General features: G+C 35.6%; 2 protein-coding genes across 2 annotated transcripts; one reads left to right on the forward strand and one right to left on the reverse strand.

Moving 5' to 3' along the window:
• The first annotated feature begins 1771 nt into the window (after positions 1 to 1771).
• On the forward strand, positions 1772 to 12205 carry LOC148204831 (nucleobase-ascorbate transporter 3-like). Its single transcript, XM_088098437.1, has 14 exons — positions 1772 to 2079; positions 2470 to 2567; positions 2660 to 2836; positions 8749 to 8849; positions 8971 to 9046; positions 9150 to 9209; positions 9289 to 9473; positions 9569 to 9665; positions 9879 to 9965; positions 10074 to 10132; positions 10640 to 10731; positions 10821 to 10898; positions 10994 to 11154; positions 11699 to 12205. The coding sequence occupies exons 1-14, from the start codon at positions 1929 to 1931 to the stop codon at positions 11915 to 11917; spliced, it is 1641 nt and encodes a 546-aa protein (XP_087954563.1). The 5' UTR covers positions 1772 to 1928; the 3' UTR covers positions 11918 to 12205.
• A 2478-nt stretch (positions 12206 to 14683) lies between these two features.
• On the reverse strand, positions 14684 to 18125 carry LOC124826097 (putative disease resistance protein At4g33300). The gene is made up of 5 exons (XM_047298854.2): positions 17382 to 18125; positions 16468 to 16862; positions 15979 to 16334; positions 15650 to 15861; positions 14684 to 15564 (listed from the first exon to the last, which is right to left on the reverse strand). The coding sequence occupies exons 1-5, from the start codon at positions 18079 to 18081 to the stop codon at positions 14753 to 14755; spliced, it is 2475 nt and encodes an 824-aa protein (XP_047154810.2). The 5' UTR covers positions 18082 to 18125; the 3' UTR covers positions 14684 to 14752.
• Positions 18126 to 18547: the final 422 nt, after the last annotated feature.

The raw sequence follows: 18547 nt of genomic DNA on the forward strand, positions 1-18547 counted from the left end.
GATCAATGTACACTATTATAAATTATATTAACTATAACACAATAACTTTATATAAAGTATTAATTGGAATAAAAATATATATAATTTGATGTCAATTTTAATAAATGGATAATCAAATAACCCATATTATGATGTTTTAGAAATGTATTTTAAGCAGCACAAAAAAAATATTCTGTTTATTTTGATGCATGCTAATGAAATATTAAAAAATATCAATTTTGTTTAATATTTTATAATTATCATAATATATATGATATGATATGGTATTTTATTCAATCCATATATTTTAGATGATATTATTTAATAAAAATATTAAACGATTTTTTTCATAATGCATTGCCACACTATATTTCTACTTTGATTTCCAAGTAAATGAGGTAAATTTGTTTTTATATTAAAATATGACACTCAATTATTGTTCTCTATAGTGTCCATTTTATTCTTTAGACAAAGCAGGAGAATAAAAGATGACACTCAATTATAGTCTGCAGTGAGCAGTTTAGTTCATTTATTTATTTTGTTAAACTCTGTAACTGTACATGAATAATTAATATATATACTATTTTAAATGTTTTTATATACTATTTCAAATAAAAATAACAGTTTTTATTGATATTCAATATATGGATTAAATTACATAATATTTTAAAATATACATTTTAATAAATAATTAATATTTCAATATATATTTAAGTATGAACAGTCATAAATTTATTGCCAAATTAGAAAAGTATATTTAATAATATTACTAAACTTAATATTTTTATGTAACATCTTTTTATTTTAACAATCATTTAATAAATAGAAAGTCATACATTTAATAAACACATATTATACTTGATAATTTCATGAATGATAAATAATATAATATATTTTCTAAATGAAATAACTAATATATTATTAAAATAAAAAACCTCTTTAGTTACACACTTCTGAAAACAATTCATTATTGCCAACAGGTACAATATCAATGTTCATGACCTAGTCTGTTTTGTTTTGTTTTGGTTTTTTTAATGTTGTAACTTCTAATAACATTAAATGTTTATGTAGTACTCATTTTAAAATCTTCAACAGTAATAATCTTTTCATCTATCCTAGTTAATGAATGAAGGATGTGAAATAATTTCAATTAATAATTGAATAGATTCAATAATAGAGCGAAAGATTAATCACACAACTGTTACAAACAACTAAAACCTGCATACTTGAAAGTGTAACAGTAGTTTTTATCACTCACCACATTTTTTTTGATGTTTATCTGTTTTTGTTGTTGACTGGTTTGTGAAATTGTCAAAAGAGCAAAAAGATGTGGACCATAGCAGTTTATGCAGCATCAGATGAACGAGTTTAGTAACAGTTTCATATTTACTACAGATAATGACATTGTATCCGAAGACGAAGAAAAAGAAGATGCTGTGTATTTGAATTGAAAATTTGAAGTGTGTTGACAAAAATGGCAAATGGTAATTTTGGAGAAGTGTTTCAATGCAAAGTGCGTGTAATGTGAAGAGGTTTGAACATCCTCGAAGACTGTAAAAAAACACTGCAATCCACGTGTTCATTCGACCCATACTTTCATTAATAATCTCAAACCGAAGAAGAAAAGAAGAAGAGAAAAATACTTTCATCAGAACACGACAACAATAAAACGCAACCTATTAACTTCTTCCTCCCTATTTCCTTGTACTTTTCTGGAAAAAACAACTCTTTACTTAATTATTCTAATAAGCTTATAACTCCTTTTTTCGAAATCAGAAAAAGACTCTACCTTCAATACATTTTACTTTCTTTCCTTTGTTTCAAAGACACCCCTTTCATTCAGCATAAAAAAAGGCTACTCTTTCATTTCCCAGCTTTTCTTTTCATTACCCACAGACTGAAACCGAAATATTCTCCAAAGACTCTCTCTTTTCTTTGAAAAAAAAAAAATGGGTGAGGAGCACCACCATGCACCGCCACCAGTTCAGGCGCCTCCAGCTGGTCCACCGCCGAATCTTGCACTTTCTAGAGGTCCAGTGTGGAATCCAGCTGAACAACTCTTGCAACTTCACTATTGCATCCACTCAAATCCTTCTTGGCGTTAGTATCTTTCACTTTTTCCCCCCACCCTTTTCGATTCATTTTTTGTGTTACAAGATGGAAAAGAAAATATGCTTGATGTCAACAGAAGTTAGGAAATAGGAATCTCTTCTTGCAAAAGTTTCCTTTTTTTTACTCAGTTTTGTGTCTCTATCATAAATAAAACAATTCTATGTAACTTGGTATGTCTGCAGACTGCTTTTTTGTTACCTTTATTCCACTCTGATTTTATTCTCTTAAGAAAAAAAGGTTCTTTGTTTATTCCTCTTGTCAGTTTTGAGAATCTTTTAAGTGAAAAGTCTGTTAATTTAATTTTGGGATTCAATCATGATATTGGTGCATGTCTCTTAAAGTTTCTACCTTTTTTATTGCATAAAAAAAAATTGGCAGCGGAGGCGCTTCTACTGGGTTTTCAGCACTACATTGTGATGCTTGGAACAACTGTTCTGATTGCAACCACGCTGGTTCCTGCAATGGGTGGGAACCATGTAAGTGAAATTTATAATATGAAGATTATAGTTCTTGTTTCTGTTATATAACTTATGTTATAACTATATGAAACCTTGTTATTTTTGGACAGGGTGACAAGGCCCGTGTTATTCAGTCATTATTATTTATGTCTGGGTTGAACACACTGCTTCAGACTTGGTTTGGATCAAGGCTTCCAACTGTGATGGGTGGATCATTTGCTTTTCTACTCCCAGTGTTGTCCATAATAAATGATTACACAGACAGAACATTTCCTTCTGAGCATGAGGTTTGCATATGATTATGTTGCTAATAGCTTTTAACTTCCAACTTTTAATGATATACTTATGTTGAATGCAAATGTTCTGGGGTATTCAAGAATATGGAACTTACCTTTATTTGAAAGAAAATGAATGCTAACAAAAGCGAAAACTTTATATTGAATGTGTGGCTTTTTATTGTTACCACCTCCACCTTGGTTTCCAAGAAAAGCTTTCTCTTTATTGATTTTTCTAAGTAGTGAGTAATATTTGTTTCTTCTTTTTATTTGTTTGCCAATGTCTTCTCTTTGTTTCAAGCATCATGTTTGACTTTCTTCAAATGTTTTTTCTGGAATTTTGTAGCTTTTCTCTTAACTGAACATTTTTGCACTGCAGTTTTGGTGGTCTATGTGCTAGGTTACTGATAGTTCAAACCGATAATTCTATCTATTTTGCATTCCATAAAATGGTTTCTTTATATACCAGTACACGTCACTTTGGTAACAAAAAGAAAATATCACTTTTTGGTAACAAAAAGAAAATATCACTTTGGTAACAAAAAGAAAATATCACTTTGGTAGCAAACAGAAAATATCACTTTGGTAGCAAAAAGAAAATATCACTTTGGTAACAAAAAGAAAATATCACTTTGGTAACAAAAAGAAAATATCACTTTGGTAACAAAAAGAAAATATCACTTTGGTAACAAAAAGAAAATCTATTTAACAATAATAAACATTCAGGAATAAGCACTGCAGACAGCTATAGCTATATATCATCTAGAAGCATGTCTGAAAAGTGACTGTTCTGGTTCAAAGTTAAGTGACTTTGGCCTTAGTTGCGCTCATATTTATAGGTGAATTCATGGTGAAGCCTGTAGATGGGATACCCAAGACATTTGGGAAGATCATTTTATAGTTGCGCTCATATTTATAGGAAAATTCAGAATACTGATAAACTGATCTTTCTGTCTTTTTATTGAACCCAATTATGGAATCCCTAATATCACTTACAACAAAACATCTTTTCCCAACAACAGACCATTTTCCCGAAATTAGCACCAAATATGTTTCTATAACTTACTGGATGAGTCTCAGTGACTCTCGGCTTGACTATGTGACTATGAAACTATTGACTTAAGATGGATTGTGGACAGTGATCCCACTTGTCCAATAACCGACCAAATGGCAATATATCCACATGTTTGTACAAATATATAAATGAATGGGACTAAGATATATAAAGGGATGATATCCGGCCTTTGGATATTTTCTCTAGATCATGATGGTGCAGTATAGGTGATCACACAAGTGGCTAACAATTTCCCCCATTGGGGGAAAGACTTTGTCCTCAAGGTAATAGTGTATGAATTTCATCCCACTCCACTCAGGTCACATATTCAGGAGGAAGACCCAACTTGTATGTTGAGCCCAACATCTCTGTAATGTTGTCAGGTCCAATAGGAACATCAACACGAAATATCACCTTGTGGCCCATGTGCGAAAAACAGAAGATGGGACACCTCCCAACCATAACATAGAGAGAGGATGTAGAAACTGTGGGAAGACCAAGGTGTTTGGCAACACAAGATTGCACAATATAATGTGTGCTGCCATTGTCAATCTGGACAATGACACAAGAATTGTGAAATTAGTCATGGATGCAAGTGTGTCGGAACCTGGTTTTCTAAAAAGGGCATGAAGGCAGAGATAGGAGGAATGGGTGAGTTGTCACATCTTCAAACTCCAGTTTGTGAGAGATGGATATGAGAATAGAATTGGGAATGAATGGGTCATCCTTTGTATAATTGATTAGAGGTAGGAAGTGTCCTTTATAAACTTCTCATCCCAGTAATATCAAAGACCCTCCTCATGTTAGGCGGGGTGATCTTCTAAGATGGGGTTTCAATTGGGGGAGGCGATGGTGGATATTGGCATGGGCACCAAGGAATTGTGACAACAGTCATTGAGCTTGGTCTCTTGAAGTTTGCAAAGTTATGGCTCGAGAAAGTGAAATGAGGTATTGGTGAGCTTGCACCTCTCGACATACAAAGCAGGTCAATAGGAATGTTGGTGCAAGACCAATTGGAAAGGCACTCAAACTTGGTAAGGTAGTGATTAAAGATTCATTTTGGACAAGCTTAAACAAAGTGCCTTTGGGATCATTGTAGTAGGACGTGACTAATTGAGTTTATAGAGCCTGGAAGTCCCACCCATGCTGTAATAAACCTGTTCTGGTACACCATCAGTACCAGCTTAAAGCAGGAACCTCCATATGGAAAGAGGCAATGATGAGCTGCACCTCCTCCAAGGTTCCTTGATAGTTGATGACTTGCAAGATTTTGACCATCATGGTTGTCAAACTGTGGAACCTCAAGTTTAATATAAGCATGATGCACGGGGGTGGTGTTAGTGTTGTATTGGATGGTATAGTGGTAGTGAAACTTGAGAGATGATCCCGAATGGTCTCAACCAGAGTTGTCAAGTTAGCTCCATTTGATAAGATTTGACCCTAGCCCATGTGGGTTGGGGCCAAAAAAGCCCACAGGGCTAAAACAACCCTTTATTAAAAAAGCCCACAGGGTTAAATAACCCCAAACCCCTTTGGGTCAGGGCCAGCCCACGTGCTTTTCTTTTTAGCATGAAAAAAATATAAACTCATTTAAATACAACTGAAATGTTAATATACCTATCTCTAGATGAAAAAAATATAAACCCATGGGTCAATGTTCTCTCTAGATGAATCAGAGACATTGAACCTGGTTGGACAAACAGTTGATTAAATGCCAACTTACAGTAGCTCCGAAGTCCAAACTGAGAAGGGTGATAAGCCACCTTTAATTCATTGCTTTCAAAGGGGTCATCACCTAATTCAAAACTACCATTAACATCATATATTTTTTCTCTTTCTTTTATATATTTTACACTATTAGCATTCACTTGAAGGCATATATTCTATTCTATCGCCTTTCAAAATTGAAAACCTTTATAGAAAGAGCAAACATGGTAGCAAATAGCACTGCAAACCGAACAACTACACCTGCAGCAACTCCAACAAAATCATCTCTATAGATAAAGTATCTTCTCAGAAACTCTTTCACTGTCTTGTTTACCTCAACTGTAGTTGTTACATCCAAAAACTGTGATGCTACCTATCCATATAAGGTCCAAGCCACAGGACATGCCCAATAGTATCATCTCCACCACACAAAAATATTCTGCCACCATATAGAAATTAAAACTAAACATCAGCATATAGAAGCAGACTTATGATAGGATAATGTGCTTATCTAAGGAGTTTTCATGGAAATCAACTTGTGGCATGTCTACTGAGTAAGTGATTCCATCAAAGGTAAGAGAATGTGGCTCAAATGGAAGAATCATTCCTCTTTTCCTCCTGTGGCTGGACTCAACAACTTCCTTTGGCCTCACTGGTGCACAAAAATTGAAAGGCTTTTCAAAATCTGAAAGAATTGATGTGAATTATAAAGGGGAAGCATAAGTATGCTTGTGTACATGCAGGTCATACACAAAATAAATCACCTGTCTCTGTGTTTCTATTTGGACCATTTCCTGGGAGTTTAAGTGGTAATCCAATATCCTGTAGAGCTTTGTCTTTATGCTTATTTCCATGAGATTCTTTCAAGATGATAGCCTGTGCCTTCTCAAGTGCTGCTCAATCATTAACATAGCATAAGTGAGCCATAGCAACATTTCTGCATGAAAATAAAAACAGTGGAGGAAATACTCACGGTTGAGAAAAGTGAGAGCTAGAGTGAATGTGATGTTCAATAGAGAAACAAATCCAAGCAATATATCAAACAGAAGTTATCACGAAACAAGTATCTCAAAATCTTAAGTTGTTAGGTGAAAATAAATGGTTTTAATAGTACATCCCTTGCACACCCCCTCATGCAAGGGTCCTTTGAGATTAAAGAATGATTAGTGCACAAGTCCAGCTACCCTGTGTTTAAATTCCAATTTTTATGTAAAGGAATAGAGAAGACAAGAATAAGACTCTATACTAAATAATTTAGTTATAGAGACTCTTACATAATGTCATGAATGATCCAACTAGTCAAAAAACATCAGTGCATTCCTAATAGAAGCAAAACAATCAGAGAATACAAAAAAAAAAGCACATACCTTCAACATTACTAGTGATGTTATTCTGCCCAGCAACATGTAGCAAATAGTAGCAAAACCACAGGATGACAACAACTTCATGCTTGAAACTCTATGAAAGATACATCCCAAAAATGAAAAAGCACTAGAACTCTCAAATATCTCTCATGAACTAGGCAGTGTACTTTTCTCTCCCTGATAACAACAAAACCATGCATAAAATTGAGAGAAGAATCTCTACTTTTCATTGATAAATTGCATTAAAATAAAGGATTAATGTCTATTAGCACCTAAGAGATTCATACAACTATGCTTGACATAGAAAGGCGATCAATACACATGTGTGCAGATATATTCAGCTGAAATTGACTGATAATGGACTAGTATAGACTGAGACATCTACACTACAATTATCTCATTCCAAGTAAGAAGTATGAATACAAGTTCAAATCCCAGCAGCTCTTACACTAAAGCAAAACCAAATTCAGAAACAACCCTTTGAAAGTAGAGGAGAATACCTGAGACAAGAGAAGAAAAACTGAAGCCAAAATACAAAAAGACTCAAACTTTGAAAGAAGTAGATAAATAAAAATAAAAAAGTAACATATGGGTGTGCAACATGTGAAGTACCAAGAAGGTGAAAGGCGTCACAGTATGCGATGGTTCGTGGGTATTGTCTTGTCTGGGAGACCAGGTTGCCACAACAAGAAATGCAACAGAATGTGGATTTGAACCAAATGCATTAAAAAATTGGTGAAAGAAAAAACAAATAAGGAAGCTCTGAAATGAGAGGGTGGGCGAATTTGACTTTTATGATACATGAACCAGACATTCACTACACCCAAAATCAGCATGAAAACGCATTAATGATATGAGAAACCAAACAATAACCTGATCAAGATTGGACTGTTCTCAGAACATTACGGTGAAACAGAAAGCACGAGAAGTATTTGAAAGAAAAGCTAACCTTGTTCACAATTCTTCTTTTCAACCACTTGATCGTTGCTATCGCTGCCGCCTATACCACCGTGCATTGCTGTCAAGTGCTGCCGTTGACTCCACTGTGTGTTGCTGCCTGTACTTGCATGCGCTGCCGCCGTAGACTCCACTGTGTGTTGCCATTGTTGTAGAGCTCTTCGCAGGTCAACATAGAAAACTTGGGTTTTGGGGGCTAGGAGGCTAACCCGGCCCTAATTTAATCCCAACCCAATTTCTGGGGCTTTGGGGGCTAGGAGCTTTGGAAAAGCCTCCTCAAATGTGGGTCAAACAAAATGGGTCTCAGTATAGAAAAGGCCAGGGTTGGCCTCAGGGCTTTGAAAAAATTTGACAGCTCTAGTCTCAACCTTGAGGGCAAGTTCCTGGTGGTTATTGGTGAGAGTAGATTGTTTACGTGGGAGACGGAGCAACATCTTCTAGGTGATCAGTGGCGGACTTGTGGGTATTGTGGTTTGCCATGGCAGGTTAGGCCAATTGTTAGGTTTATGATGGCTAAATCTTTCCCTTCATTCCATAAAATGGTTTTTTTATACACGTGTACAAGTGCCAATCATTCCCTACCTGAACACTTAACAGTAATGCATATTTATGAAATGTGCATTGCTGACAGTTATAACAATATATTATCTAGAGGCATAATGGAACATTACCATAGTTGATCTCACTAGATCTTGCAAGTTGTTGAGCTTCTTTGTAGTCATCTTAGGTTGGCCATGTGGCTAACAGTATACTTTGTCTTGTTATTTGTTGACTGAATTGTTTTCTCTATCGTGAAAATGGTGAATCAAACTGCTAATGAATTATTACACTGGGACTTGTAGAGGTTCGTCTACACTATCAGAACAATTCAAGGGTCGCTCATTGTTTCTTCTTTTGTCAATATCTTCCTTGGGTTTAGTAAGACATGGGGAAATTTGACAAGGTAAACTCTTGACTTGTTTTCCCTTTTTATTTTAAGTTCATGGTCAATGTTTAAAGTAACATCTTTAGTTAGATTTAATTGTAAATAATTAATCTGTTGGTGAGTCTTCTTTTCTGAACAGGTTGTTTAGTCCCATAAGCATTGTACCTGTGGTATGTGTGGTGGGTCTTGGTCTGTTCTCCAGGGGCTTTCCATTGGTAAATATTCCTAATTTCTCTTCCCTGAATAAATGGGTTATTTATTATTGTAGATGACATAAATACGAAGAATTTGTGAACTCATCTTTCCTCTTTTGTGCAGCTTGCAAATTGTGTGCAGATTGGCTTACCTATGCTCATTCTACTTGTAATAACACAACAGGTTTATATCTTATCTGAAACAATTTCTTAATTGAGTTTTTTCTCCGAAAATAATATTCACTTTTTTTTTTCTCTGGCAGTATTTGAAGCGTCTTCATCATGCTGCACATCATGTACTTGAGAGGTTTGCTTTACTTCTCTGCATTGCTGTCATCTGGGCATTTGCTGCTATCCTTACTGTCGCAGGTGCGTATAATACTGCTAAAACACAGACCCAAGTGAGTTGTCGCACAGATCGCTCATACCTTATGTCTTCTGCTCCATGGTATGTTCACAAAATAATCAGTTCAACAGTTTATATGAGTTTGATTGCTGTTTCTGGAACTTTATAATAACAGTTAAATTGCTTTCTTATTCCAGGATTAAAGTTCCATATCCATTCCAGTGGGGTACCCCCATATTCAGAGCCAGTCATGTCTTTGGGATGATGGGGGCTGCACTTGTCTCTTCTGCTGAGGTCTATCAACTATTCCTTAATATTTTGAATTCTACACGTAGCTCTAATAATTTGCATGTTAACTCTCATTTTTTAAGCATTTGACAGCTTTGCGCTCTGGAAAATTATTATTATTTTTGTTTTTTGTATATATGCCATTATTTTCTACCCATTGTCTTTTTCAAATTGATAATCTAATGTGGAGTTTTTTCCTTGATGAAATTTTGAATGCAGTCAACTGGTGCTTTCTTTGCTGCAGCCAGGCTTTCTGGTGCAACACCACCTCCTGCACATGTGCTTAGCCGAAGCATTGGGTTTCAGGTGATTCTTACTTCTGAACAATTAATTTAGTTGTGCTTTTATATTGCTGCAAAATCTTGATAAGCATGCAAAATCTTTTATATTGTTTCTCACTCTTCCAAATGGCAGGGCATTGGCATGCTGATTGAAGGCATATTTGGTTCCGTTGTTGGTACTACTGTATCTGTGTAAGAAAGCAGTTTCTTAAGAACTCCACATGCCCACAATGACAATGTTTATCTTAAAGTTTTGGTTCCTTTCTTGTGAAGTCTTTTTTTATTTCATTTTTCCCTTATTGGTTCTATGGGTAATAGCTATTATATTATATCCATTCATGAAAATTAGATGGATTGCAGCTCAGCTTTATAAAATTTTAATTATTTAGAACTTGAGGTATCGGTTGAACCAATTTTAAATCCTTCATCAATGATTTCACTAGAAAACTAAGCTGCTTAACCTGTTGGTAGTTAAATTACTTCAAGGTTATTTTTTCAATCAAATTATGTATGCAAAAGCATCAGTGTGTTGACTGCAACCCTAACTAGGTTACACCCCAGTCAACACCAATCATTTGCAGAATACCTCTAATATTATAAAAAATAAGAAAAACAAAGTACAATAGATGAATATTAGTAGAAATTTGAGATCAAGAATTGTATGAGTAATAGTCTAACAAATCCCTTTGGCAATTGCAGTGAAAATGTGGGCCTACTTGGTCTAACACATATAGGGAGTCGCAGAGTTGTGCAGATATCATGTGGTTTCATGATCTTCTTTTCTATTTTTGGTACTGTATTCCACCTGAAACTCATGTGGCTACTAGACTTTTCTTTCAGTTTTACATTTCTGGTCTAATCCTTTTACTTTCCTTTTCAGGGAAATTTGGAGCTTTTTTTGCTTCGATTCCCCTACCGATATTTGCTGCTATATACTGTGTTTTGTTTGGTATTGTGGGTAGGTGCTGCTGCTACCCTTACATAAATTACAATAATTTTTACTAGTAGATGCAGGCCTTTCATTTTATTGTTGTTTTTTTCTTCTTTTTGCAGCTTCTGTTGGAATTTCTTTTATACAGTTTGCAAATACCAACTCCATAAGAAATATCTATGTTCTGGGCATAACCTTGTTTCTAGCAATATCAGTTCAACAATATTTTGTCACTAACACTGCACCAGATGGTCATGGTCCAGTTAAAACAGATGGTGGATGGGTAAGTGACTCTTAAAATATCTCATTTCTACATTCAATGTGATCATTATGCATATCAGCTTTCCTTAATCCATAGTTAAGGTTATAAGTATGTGTAACATGTTTAGATTAAGGAAGTGGAACAATTAGATGCTATGTTTTAGGAAATAATTTCTTCCGACAACACTATTTTGTTAGATCAGTAAAGTCTATGAATTATGCAGTATCTAGGTGCAATTTTCCTGTCTCCAATGTTTAACACGAATATGGCTACTCAATATCATTCACTCAGTCGTTTTTCCATGCAAAAAGGACTGAAAAATAAAGTGAAAAAGGAGATTAACATTAACCTTTTTCAACTTTAAGTGTTTTTTAAAATCTCAAGGACTAAAATGTCCAACTGATATGTACTCAAGGACATGGAATTTCCATCAGACTTGTTTTATATTTAAGTGGTTTTCCTTCTAAAGTTAGATTGTTGTTCAACTGTTTATTTGCTTGATGTCCTACCTTTTGGAAATGCATTCATCTGATTATTGATCATACCTTGTATTATGTTACAACAGTTTAATGACATTTTGAACACCATATTCTCTTCTTCCCCAACTGTGGCTATAATTATTGGGACCCTTATTGACAACACACTTGAAGGCAAATCTAAAGCTGTGGACAGAGGACTTCCATGGTGGGGTCCTTTTCAGAATAGGAAGGGAGATGTTAGAAATGATGAGTTCTACCGTCTACCTCTCAGGATAAATGAGTATATGCCCACCAGATTTCTCTAAAGTACTCATATATGCTTCTACTTAACCCCTTCTGTGAGCTTAATTCTCAAAATTTCATGTACAACGACCTTGTAAAATATGGTTAAACTAATTTTTCCTCAAGTGGTCAGAAGCCAAATTTTACCTTGTATAAATGGATTGGAATAGTAATTCTTTGGATAAACTACTCCAGAAAGACGCTGAAATTACTTTTCTCCTCTTATTCAAATTACTCTTGATTTTTTTAGGAGATAAATGAGATGCAGTATAGTCCTTTATAATGCAAATGAACTTAACAGTACTGAATAATTGTTGATGTGTTTCCCCTATGATACTATGCTCTTTCCTAAAGTCCTAGAATAATCAATAGCTATTTTTGAAACATTTTCTTATTGGTTTCAGTATTTCATGAGGTATGATGAAGTGCTAAATACTTCTATTGTTGCTTTTAAGGTTTCATATAGGTGTTTTGTTCTGAGTTTTCAAAGTTGATAGCTGATACAGAAAACTTACTGCAATCACTGTTGAGAACTGTTGTGAGGAAAAATCTCTAATAGTTTGACTTACACTACAATAGATTTAATTCTAAGATATTCATCTTTGAAGTGAAAAGAATGTGTATTTCAGTAGCAGGTGAGAAAAATGTAATATGAGCAATTTTTTTACTGCAGGAGAGTGCAAATTATTCCAATTCTTTATACAGTAGTTTCTTTAGTGCAAAAGTTCAGTTTGAGATGGTAGATTTTGTTCATCACCAAGTTGGATGATGCCGAGGCTCCAATCAAATATTTGGAATAGAGTATTCAATTGTGTCACTCACAGTATTATTATTGTAGTTTTTCTTAAGTCCAAGTCTTTTATCTGTTTATATACATGACCATTGAATTGTGAGCTCATGCATTGTCTCATCTCTTCGTTTGACACACATAGGGAATAAAATTTTGAAGAAAATTGACTTTCCTAGAATTTTAAGCCTTCGATTTTCAATTTCCTCATCAGAAAACACTTTTTATTTTTATCTTACACTGATGGTTTGGTGTCTATTTTCCTTATTTTATTCAAAACTTGAAAACAATTTTGGACTTTATATTCATTATAAAATATGTTTCTCTTCATACTATTATGTTTAGAGGATAAAATATCTCCACTAACAATTAGATTATAGCAAAACATTTTTTCTCTGCTTGCTCGTAAGAAACGCTTATATTTTGAAACCCATAAGAAACACCCAATTCATTTTAATTAATGTGATAATATATATTATAATTTTAAATTAAAAATATAAAGATAGAATTATTAAAACACATGTTCTATATGTTTTATTTAAATGTTTAAGTTTTAAATCCGATTGATGGTCCAAATTGACTAAGTCTTACTCCAAGAAAATGACCTAACTAAGATAATTGCTATTAATTTAAATTCAGTCCTCGATAATTAGTTTATCACCCTACAATAGGATGAAAGAAAAATCAACAAATTGAGTGGTGTGATTGCATTTTTCATGTCAATTTTGTCGCTGTTTATCAACAGATATATTTCTCATAGTTGCATCATGTATTAGGCAAAAGCATGACGTAATGCTACCCTAAGAAAATAAAATTATTTGGAAAATCTTATAAAGATATTTCTCACTGTAACTTCTCAAATAAACTTTGGCCACTTATTTTTAAATACCCAGTAAGTATTTCACGAATATTTTATATATATATATATATATATATATATATATATATATATATATATATATATATATATATATATATAACTTATCTTATTTTGAAGTACAAGCAATTGTTATCATTCTATAGACAAAGTTAATAAATTAAAATTTATATAAAAAAACAATGGTAGAGAAAAAAAAGGTGACATATTTATATTCATACACTTATTACAAAAATAAAATAATCATAAAAAATAAATTTTTAGAGAAAAAAAAGTAAAAGAAGATGATATCAGATGAATATAAAAAAATAAATATAAAAAATTTATGTATGTGAGTATTATTTCTAAAAATGTTAACTATACATTGTCTCTTATGCTTCATATTCTATGGTAAAAATTGCTTGAGACTCATACACGGCTATTTTTGAAAGTCAAAAGGTGATGCCAAAAATAATTTTATAAGTTTTGATGATGATGATGATGATGTTGACTTGGGAGGCTTGACTTGCACTATATACGGATTGAACAATGTGTGAGGATAAATAATGAAAGAAAGACATTGACCAAAACGGCAACAGTGAAAGAGAAGAAAGATAAGAAGGAAGCTTCAAGGTAGACACATGACAGCAAATTTGGGAGTGTGGTGAATCAAAATCCAAAGGTTGCTTTCAGTTTTTGTCTTTATGTTTCTCTTTACGCGTTTTCTCAGCTGAATGCAGAACATGGCCTTTGGGTGGAGCCATGTGATGGGAACTGGTCGCACATGTACAATGTATATGTACACAGACAATGATGGTGGCCTCAAAATTCCAACATTAGGGTTCAACTTTCCATTTCAATATGGGAAAAGCACTTCCTTTTGGAAATCTAACTTGTCCATTTTCTTTTTTTTCTAGCCGCCCATAGTATATGTGTGTATATTTTTTTATTTTTGTTTTCTTGTTTAACTCATCTCAAACAATCAACATTGGGAATGTGGTTTTTTGAAAAGATTCTTTTAAAAATTGAAACTTTCTGTCTGTTATGTTATCTAACTAAGTACAGGAATCTAAGGAATCTGAAATAACAGTGGTTATCATGTTATGGTGTACTTCAGACAAGTAAAAAGATTGTGCATGCCATAACTTGTGGAAAAAGAGAAAATTTCCTTTTACTATGAACAAGTATATACAATGAATTGGGGGGAGTGATGCTTCATTCTTGAAGCCAGTCCAGATCAAAGTGTTGTTCTGGTACTTGAATGTGAACCTTTGACTTGGCCATCTCAGCAACATTTCTCCATGTACCATACACCTCCTCGTCACAAATTACAAGCTGCAGAGAGTGTAATGACACTGCAGACTTTGGTAAATACCTAATCATGGGGCATTCCCTCATGTCAATCTTCTCTAAACTTACTAATCTACCAATCTCTTTAGGGAAGCAGGTGAGGTTAGTACACTGAGAAATGTCAATGTACTTCAATTTCTTCATTTCACACATGCTAGGAGGAAGTGTTTCTAGATCAGGACAAGCATATAAACGGAGGATCTCTAGAGATTTTAGATTGCCAAATTCAACAGGTAGTTCAGACAAATTGTGGCAGTCTGTGAGGCTCATGTTTCTGAGTGACTTTATTCCACAAATGCTTGAGGGCAAGTATGTTAGATCATTACAGTGATCAAGTGTCAGCTCAGAGAGGTTAGGGAACTGTTTTCCATCCAAACTGTTGTTAATCTGGCAGAGGACTACGAATAGTTTGCTCAAGTTTTTCAAGACAGTGCCTGACAACTGAGGGGTGGAAACCTTTTCTAGCCAGAGACTCCTCAAGTTGGTCAAATTCCTAAGAACTGAAACATTGTGAAGGCGAGCATATGAGGTACTGTAGTTTACTATTATCAGTGCCCTCAAATTTGGCATCTTACTGATGAAGGGAGGTAAAAAGTAATCACTGGACGTGAAATTGATGATCAACACTTCAGCCTTGGGAAAATCCAGCTCAAACCAATCCATTTCTGTCATTTCCCCTGCAATGTGAAGTTCATCACAGATAAATCACACAACCAGACAGAAAATTTATAGTAATTAAGAGTTATTGATATTTGTACATACCTGTGTTGATTGAAACAATCTGAGCTTCAAAGGGTCGGTCCTGGTATCTTGACCATTCTCTTGGGAGTAGTCCATTTTCTTCTCGTTGTGCCATGACCAACCTTCTGTGTTCATGAATGCTCCCGCGCTTGCTCAATATAAGAGCAAGGTCTCTCAGTGTGTCATGCTGAGTCACAGAAATCTCAAAGCAGCTACTGTACATGCCCCCGGCACTGAATGATTAAAATGATCAAAAGGGTGTTAGAATAATGATTCTGATAAGAGATAAATGAAAAAAATGAACACATTAGACAAGTTGAAATGCATTTCTAAGTCTGCAATTTGCGTACCGTGCTTCTTTCACTAAGGTTAGAAGGTTCTTATTCGAAAGCTCAACCGCAATGGCATATGCTTCCGCCTCACGAATGTCATGGATTTCAACCCACATATTGATTAGAATTTCGAGAGGGATCTTTCTATCCTCAGGGAAAGAGCACAGGTCCAAGAAGCACTCCTTGATCTTTTCTGGCAGGTAGTTTGTACTAATTGCCATTCTATCAATCAGATTGATCTCATAGGACTCACCAATGCTGTGACCTTGAGACAGATTACTCTTAACACTCAGCCAAAACATTTCATTCTGGTCTCGCAAAGAAGCTCCAATCACCTTCAGAGCCAGTGGAAGTTTTCCACACTCAGCCACAACCTGTTCTCCATTGGATGGATACAAAGACAGAACAAGAGAGAAGGTAAAGGCACGTCATAAATCACAGGATTTTGGTTTGAGCTATTAATCAATAGTCAGGGACAAAGAACACAACTTCAGTTCCAATCATTACCTGCTTCACCAAACTCACATTAGCACCCATAGGAATTGCCTTCTGTCCAAAAGCATGGTGGCAAAACAAAGAGAGGGCATCCTCTTCACCCAGCAATTCCACGTGATAAGTGGCACTAAAGAACGTTGGGAACCTGAATCGAGACACCACAAGGAATTTGCAGCCAGGGATTTTCCACACAAGCTGCTCCAGCACGGAGAAAGACCACACATCATCAAGAACAACAAGAGCTTGAGCTTCCCCTTTGCACTCAAACTGTGGCATCCATTGCGGAACCTCGTAATTTCCATTCAAGCCTTGGTTGCCCATGATGTGTCCCCAGATCCTCGCTCTCAGCTGCTCCACATTCGGAGACTGTGACACGGTCAAAAACAAAATCCTGTCCTTGAAATAACCTGCAAAAAGCAACTGTCACACTCTCGAAACACTTTTAAACAAACAACAAATGCATTCATCCATTTCAAGTTATAAAACTGCAATCTTGTCGCACACACGTACAAGAATAAGATTGTAAATTACCATCAGTCAAAAAACCACAACTGCAACAAGCACAGTTAGCATAAAACATGAAACTAACATCATCCCTCATCCTATCTAGTAAACATAATCTCCCCCGAGGTTTTCAAAAGTTCTGTTCACAACCCAATTCTTTTGAACAAGACTAAAGGCTCCCCCATACTGAAAACTTTAAATTCAAGACCACCCATTAAACTCAAACAATTTTGTATCAATTGATTCGCGAGAACTGATTGTTAAACTGAAAAAAAGTCTGTGTCAGTTGATTCAAGCAAATCACTTTTTAACTGAAACAACTGATTTAGTGTTTCGTCAGCTGCATTCACATTACCAAGAAGGAAAGAAATTATTATTAATCTTTTTTTTTATGATGGGTGAAGGTGGAATGATGGACTTACATCGGACTTGGTCGTCTCTGCAGAGCTCTCTGGCAAGGGTGGTTTTCCCGGAGCCACCAATCCCACAAATCCCGACAATCCAATCAGCATCGTTATTAGAGAAAACCATCTCCATAACCTTCTTCTTCCCGAAATCCAACCCAACACCGAAACCGTTATTCCCGTTACAACCTTCCACCCACGTCTCATCTTCCTGCATGCTCTTCACAGCCTCCTCCACCCACCCACCGCCGTTCACTCCGATCTTCATCTCCTCCAGAAACCGCTCCATCCGCCGGTTCGACGCCTCCACCCGGTCGAACCGCTCCGCCATCTCGAACCGCACGTGATGCACGTCGGCCAGTATGTGCGCCTGCATGGGCACCTGCAGGAACCTCGTCACGTGCTTCTCCAGCTTCTCCATCTTCTTCGCCAGCTGGAAGTTCCGGTACACGTTCCAGCGGCTGGAGGACAGCGCCTGGTGCGAAAGCTCCACGCCGGAACGCAGAATCTCCGACAGGCGGTCCAGCTGAGACTGCCTCGGCGCCGGAAGCTCCACCCCGGAGTACTTGATTTCCTCGATGGTGGGAAGAATCTCGCGCACGTAGGTGATGAGTTGCTCCGCGCTGGACTTGCAGCGCAGGGCCTTTCGGGAAATTGTGATGAGCATTTTCCAGAGATCGGAGGCTATCTCTCCGGTGAATAGGTCCGTAAGGGCCATGGTGGTGGTGGTGCTCTTCTTCTCTTCCTTTTTCTTCCTTCTTCTTCTTCCTTGGTATTAAAGGAGTCAGCCAATGGTGGCTCTTGCGAAATGACGATATTGTCCTTGAGTTGCCAATCATCGTTTCTCAATTCTCAGTACACCAATAGCGTTCGGGCACACGTGACGTGATCAACTTTTGTATGGCGCAACAACATTCATTTCCAACCGTTGGATCTGGGAACATACGTTTAACTAACACCGCAAACTGTTAGTTAACTCTCGTACTTTGTCATACTTCACAGCTTCAAGTATTCTAGAAACACTTGGTATTTTTAGGTTTAATAATTTTTTTCAACTATCTTTAATGTTTTTATTTTGGTTTCATATTTATTTACTGGTAACCATCAAAATTAGTTAAAAAATTGTGATAATTCTTTTAAAATTAAATAGTCGATTAAATAAATAATTATTATTAATAAATATT

The sequence above is a fragment of the Vigna umbellata genome, chromosome 1 (genome assembly GCF_029865625.1).
Source record: "Vigna umbellata cultivar VRB3 chromosome 1, Vumbellata_1.0, whole genome shotgun sequence".
NCBI classification, from domain to species: domain Eukaryota; kingdom Viridiplantae; phylum Streptophyta; class Magnoliopsida; order Fabales; family Fabaceae; genus Vigna; species Vigna umbellata.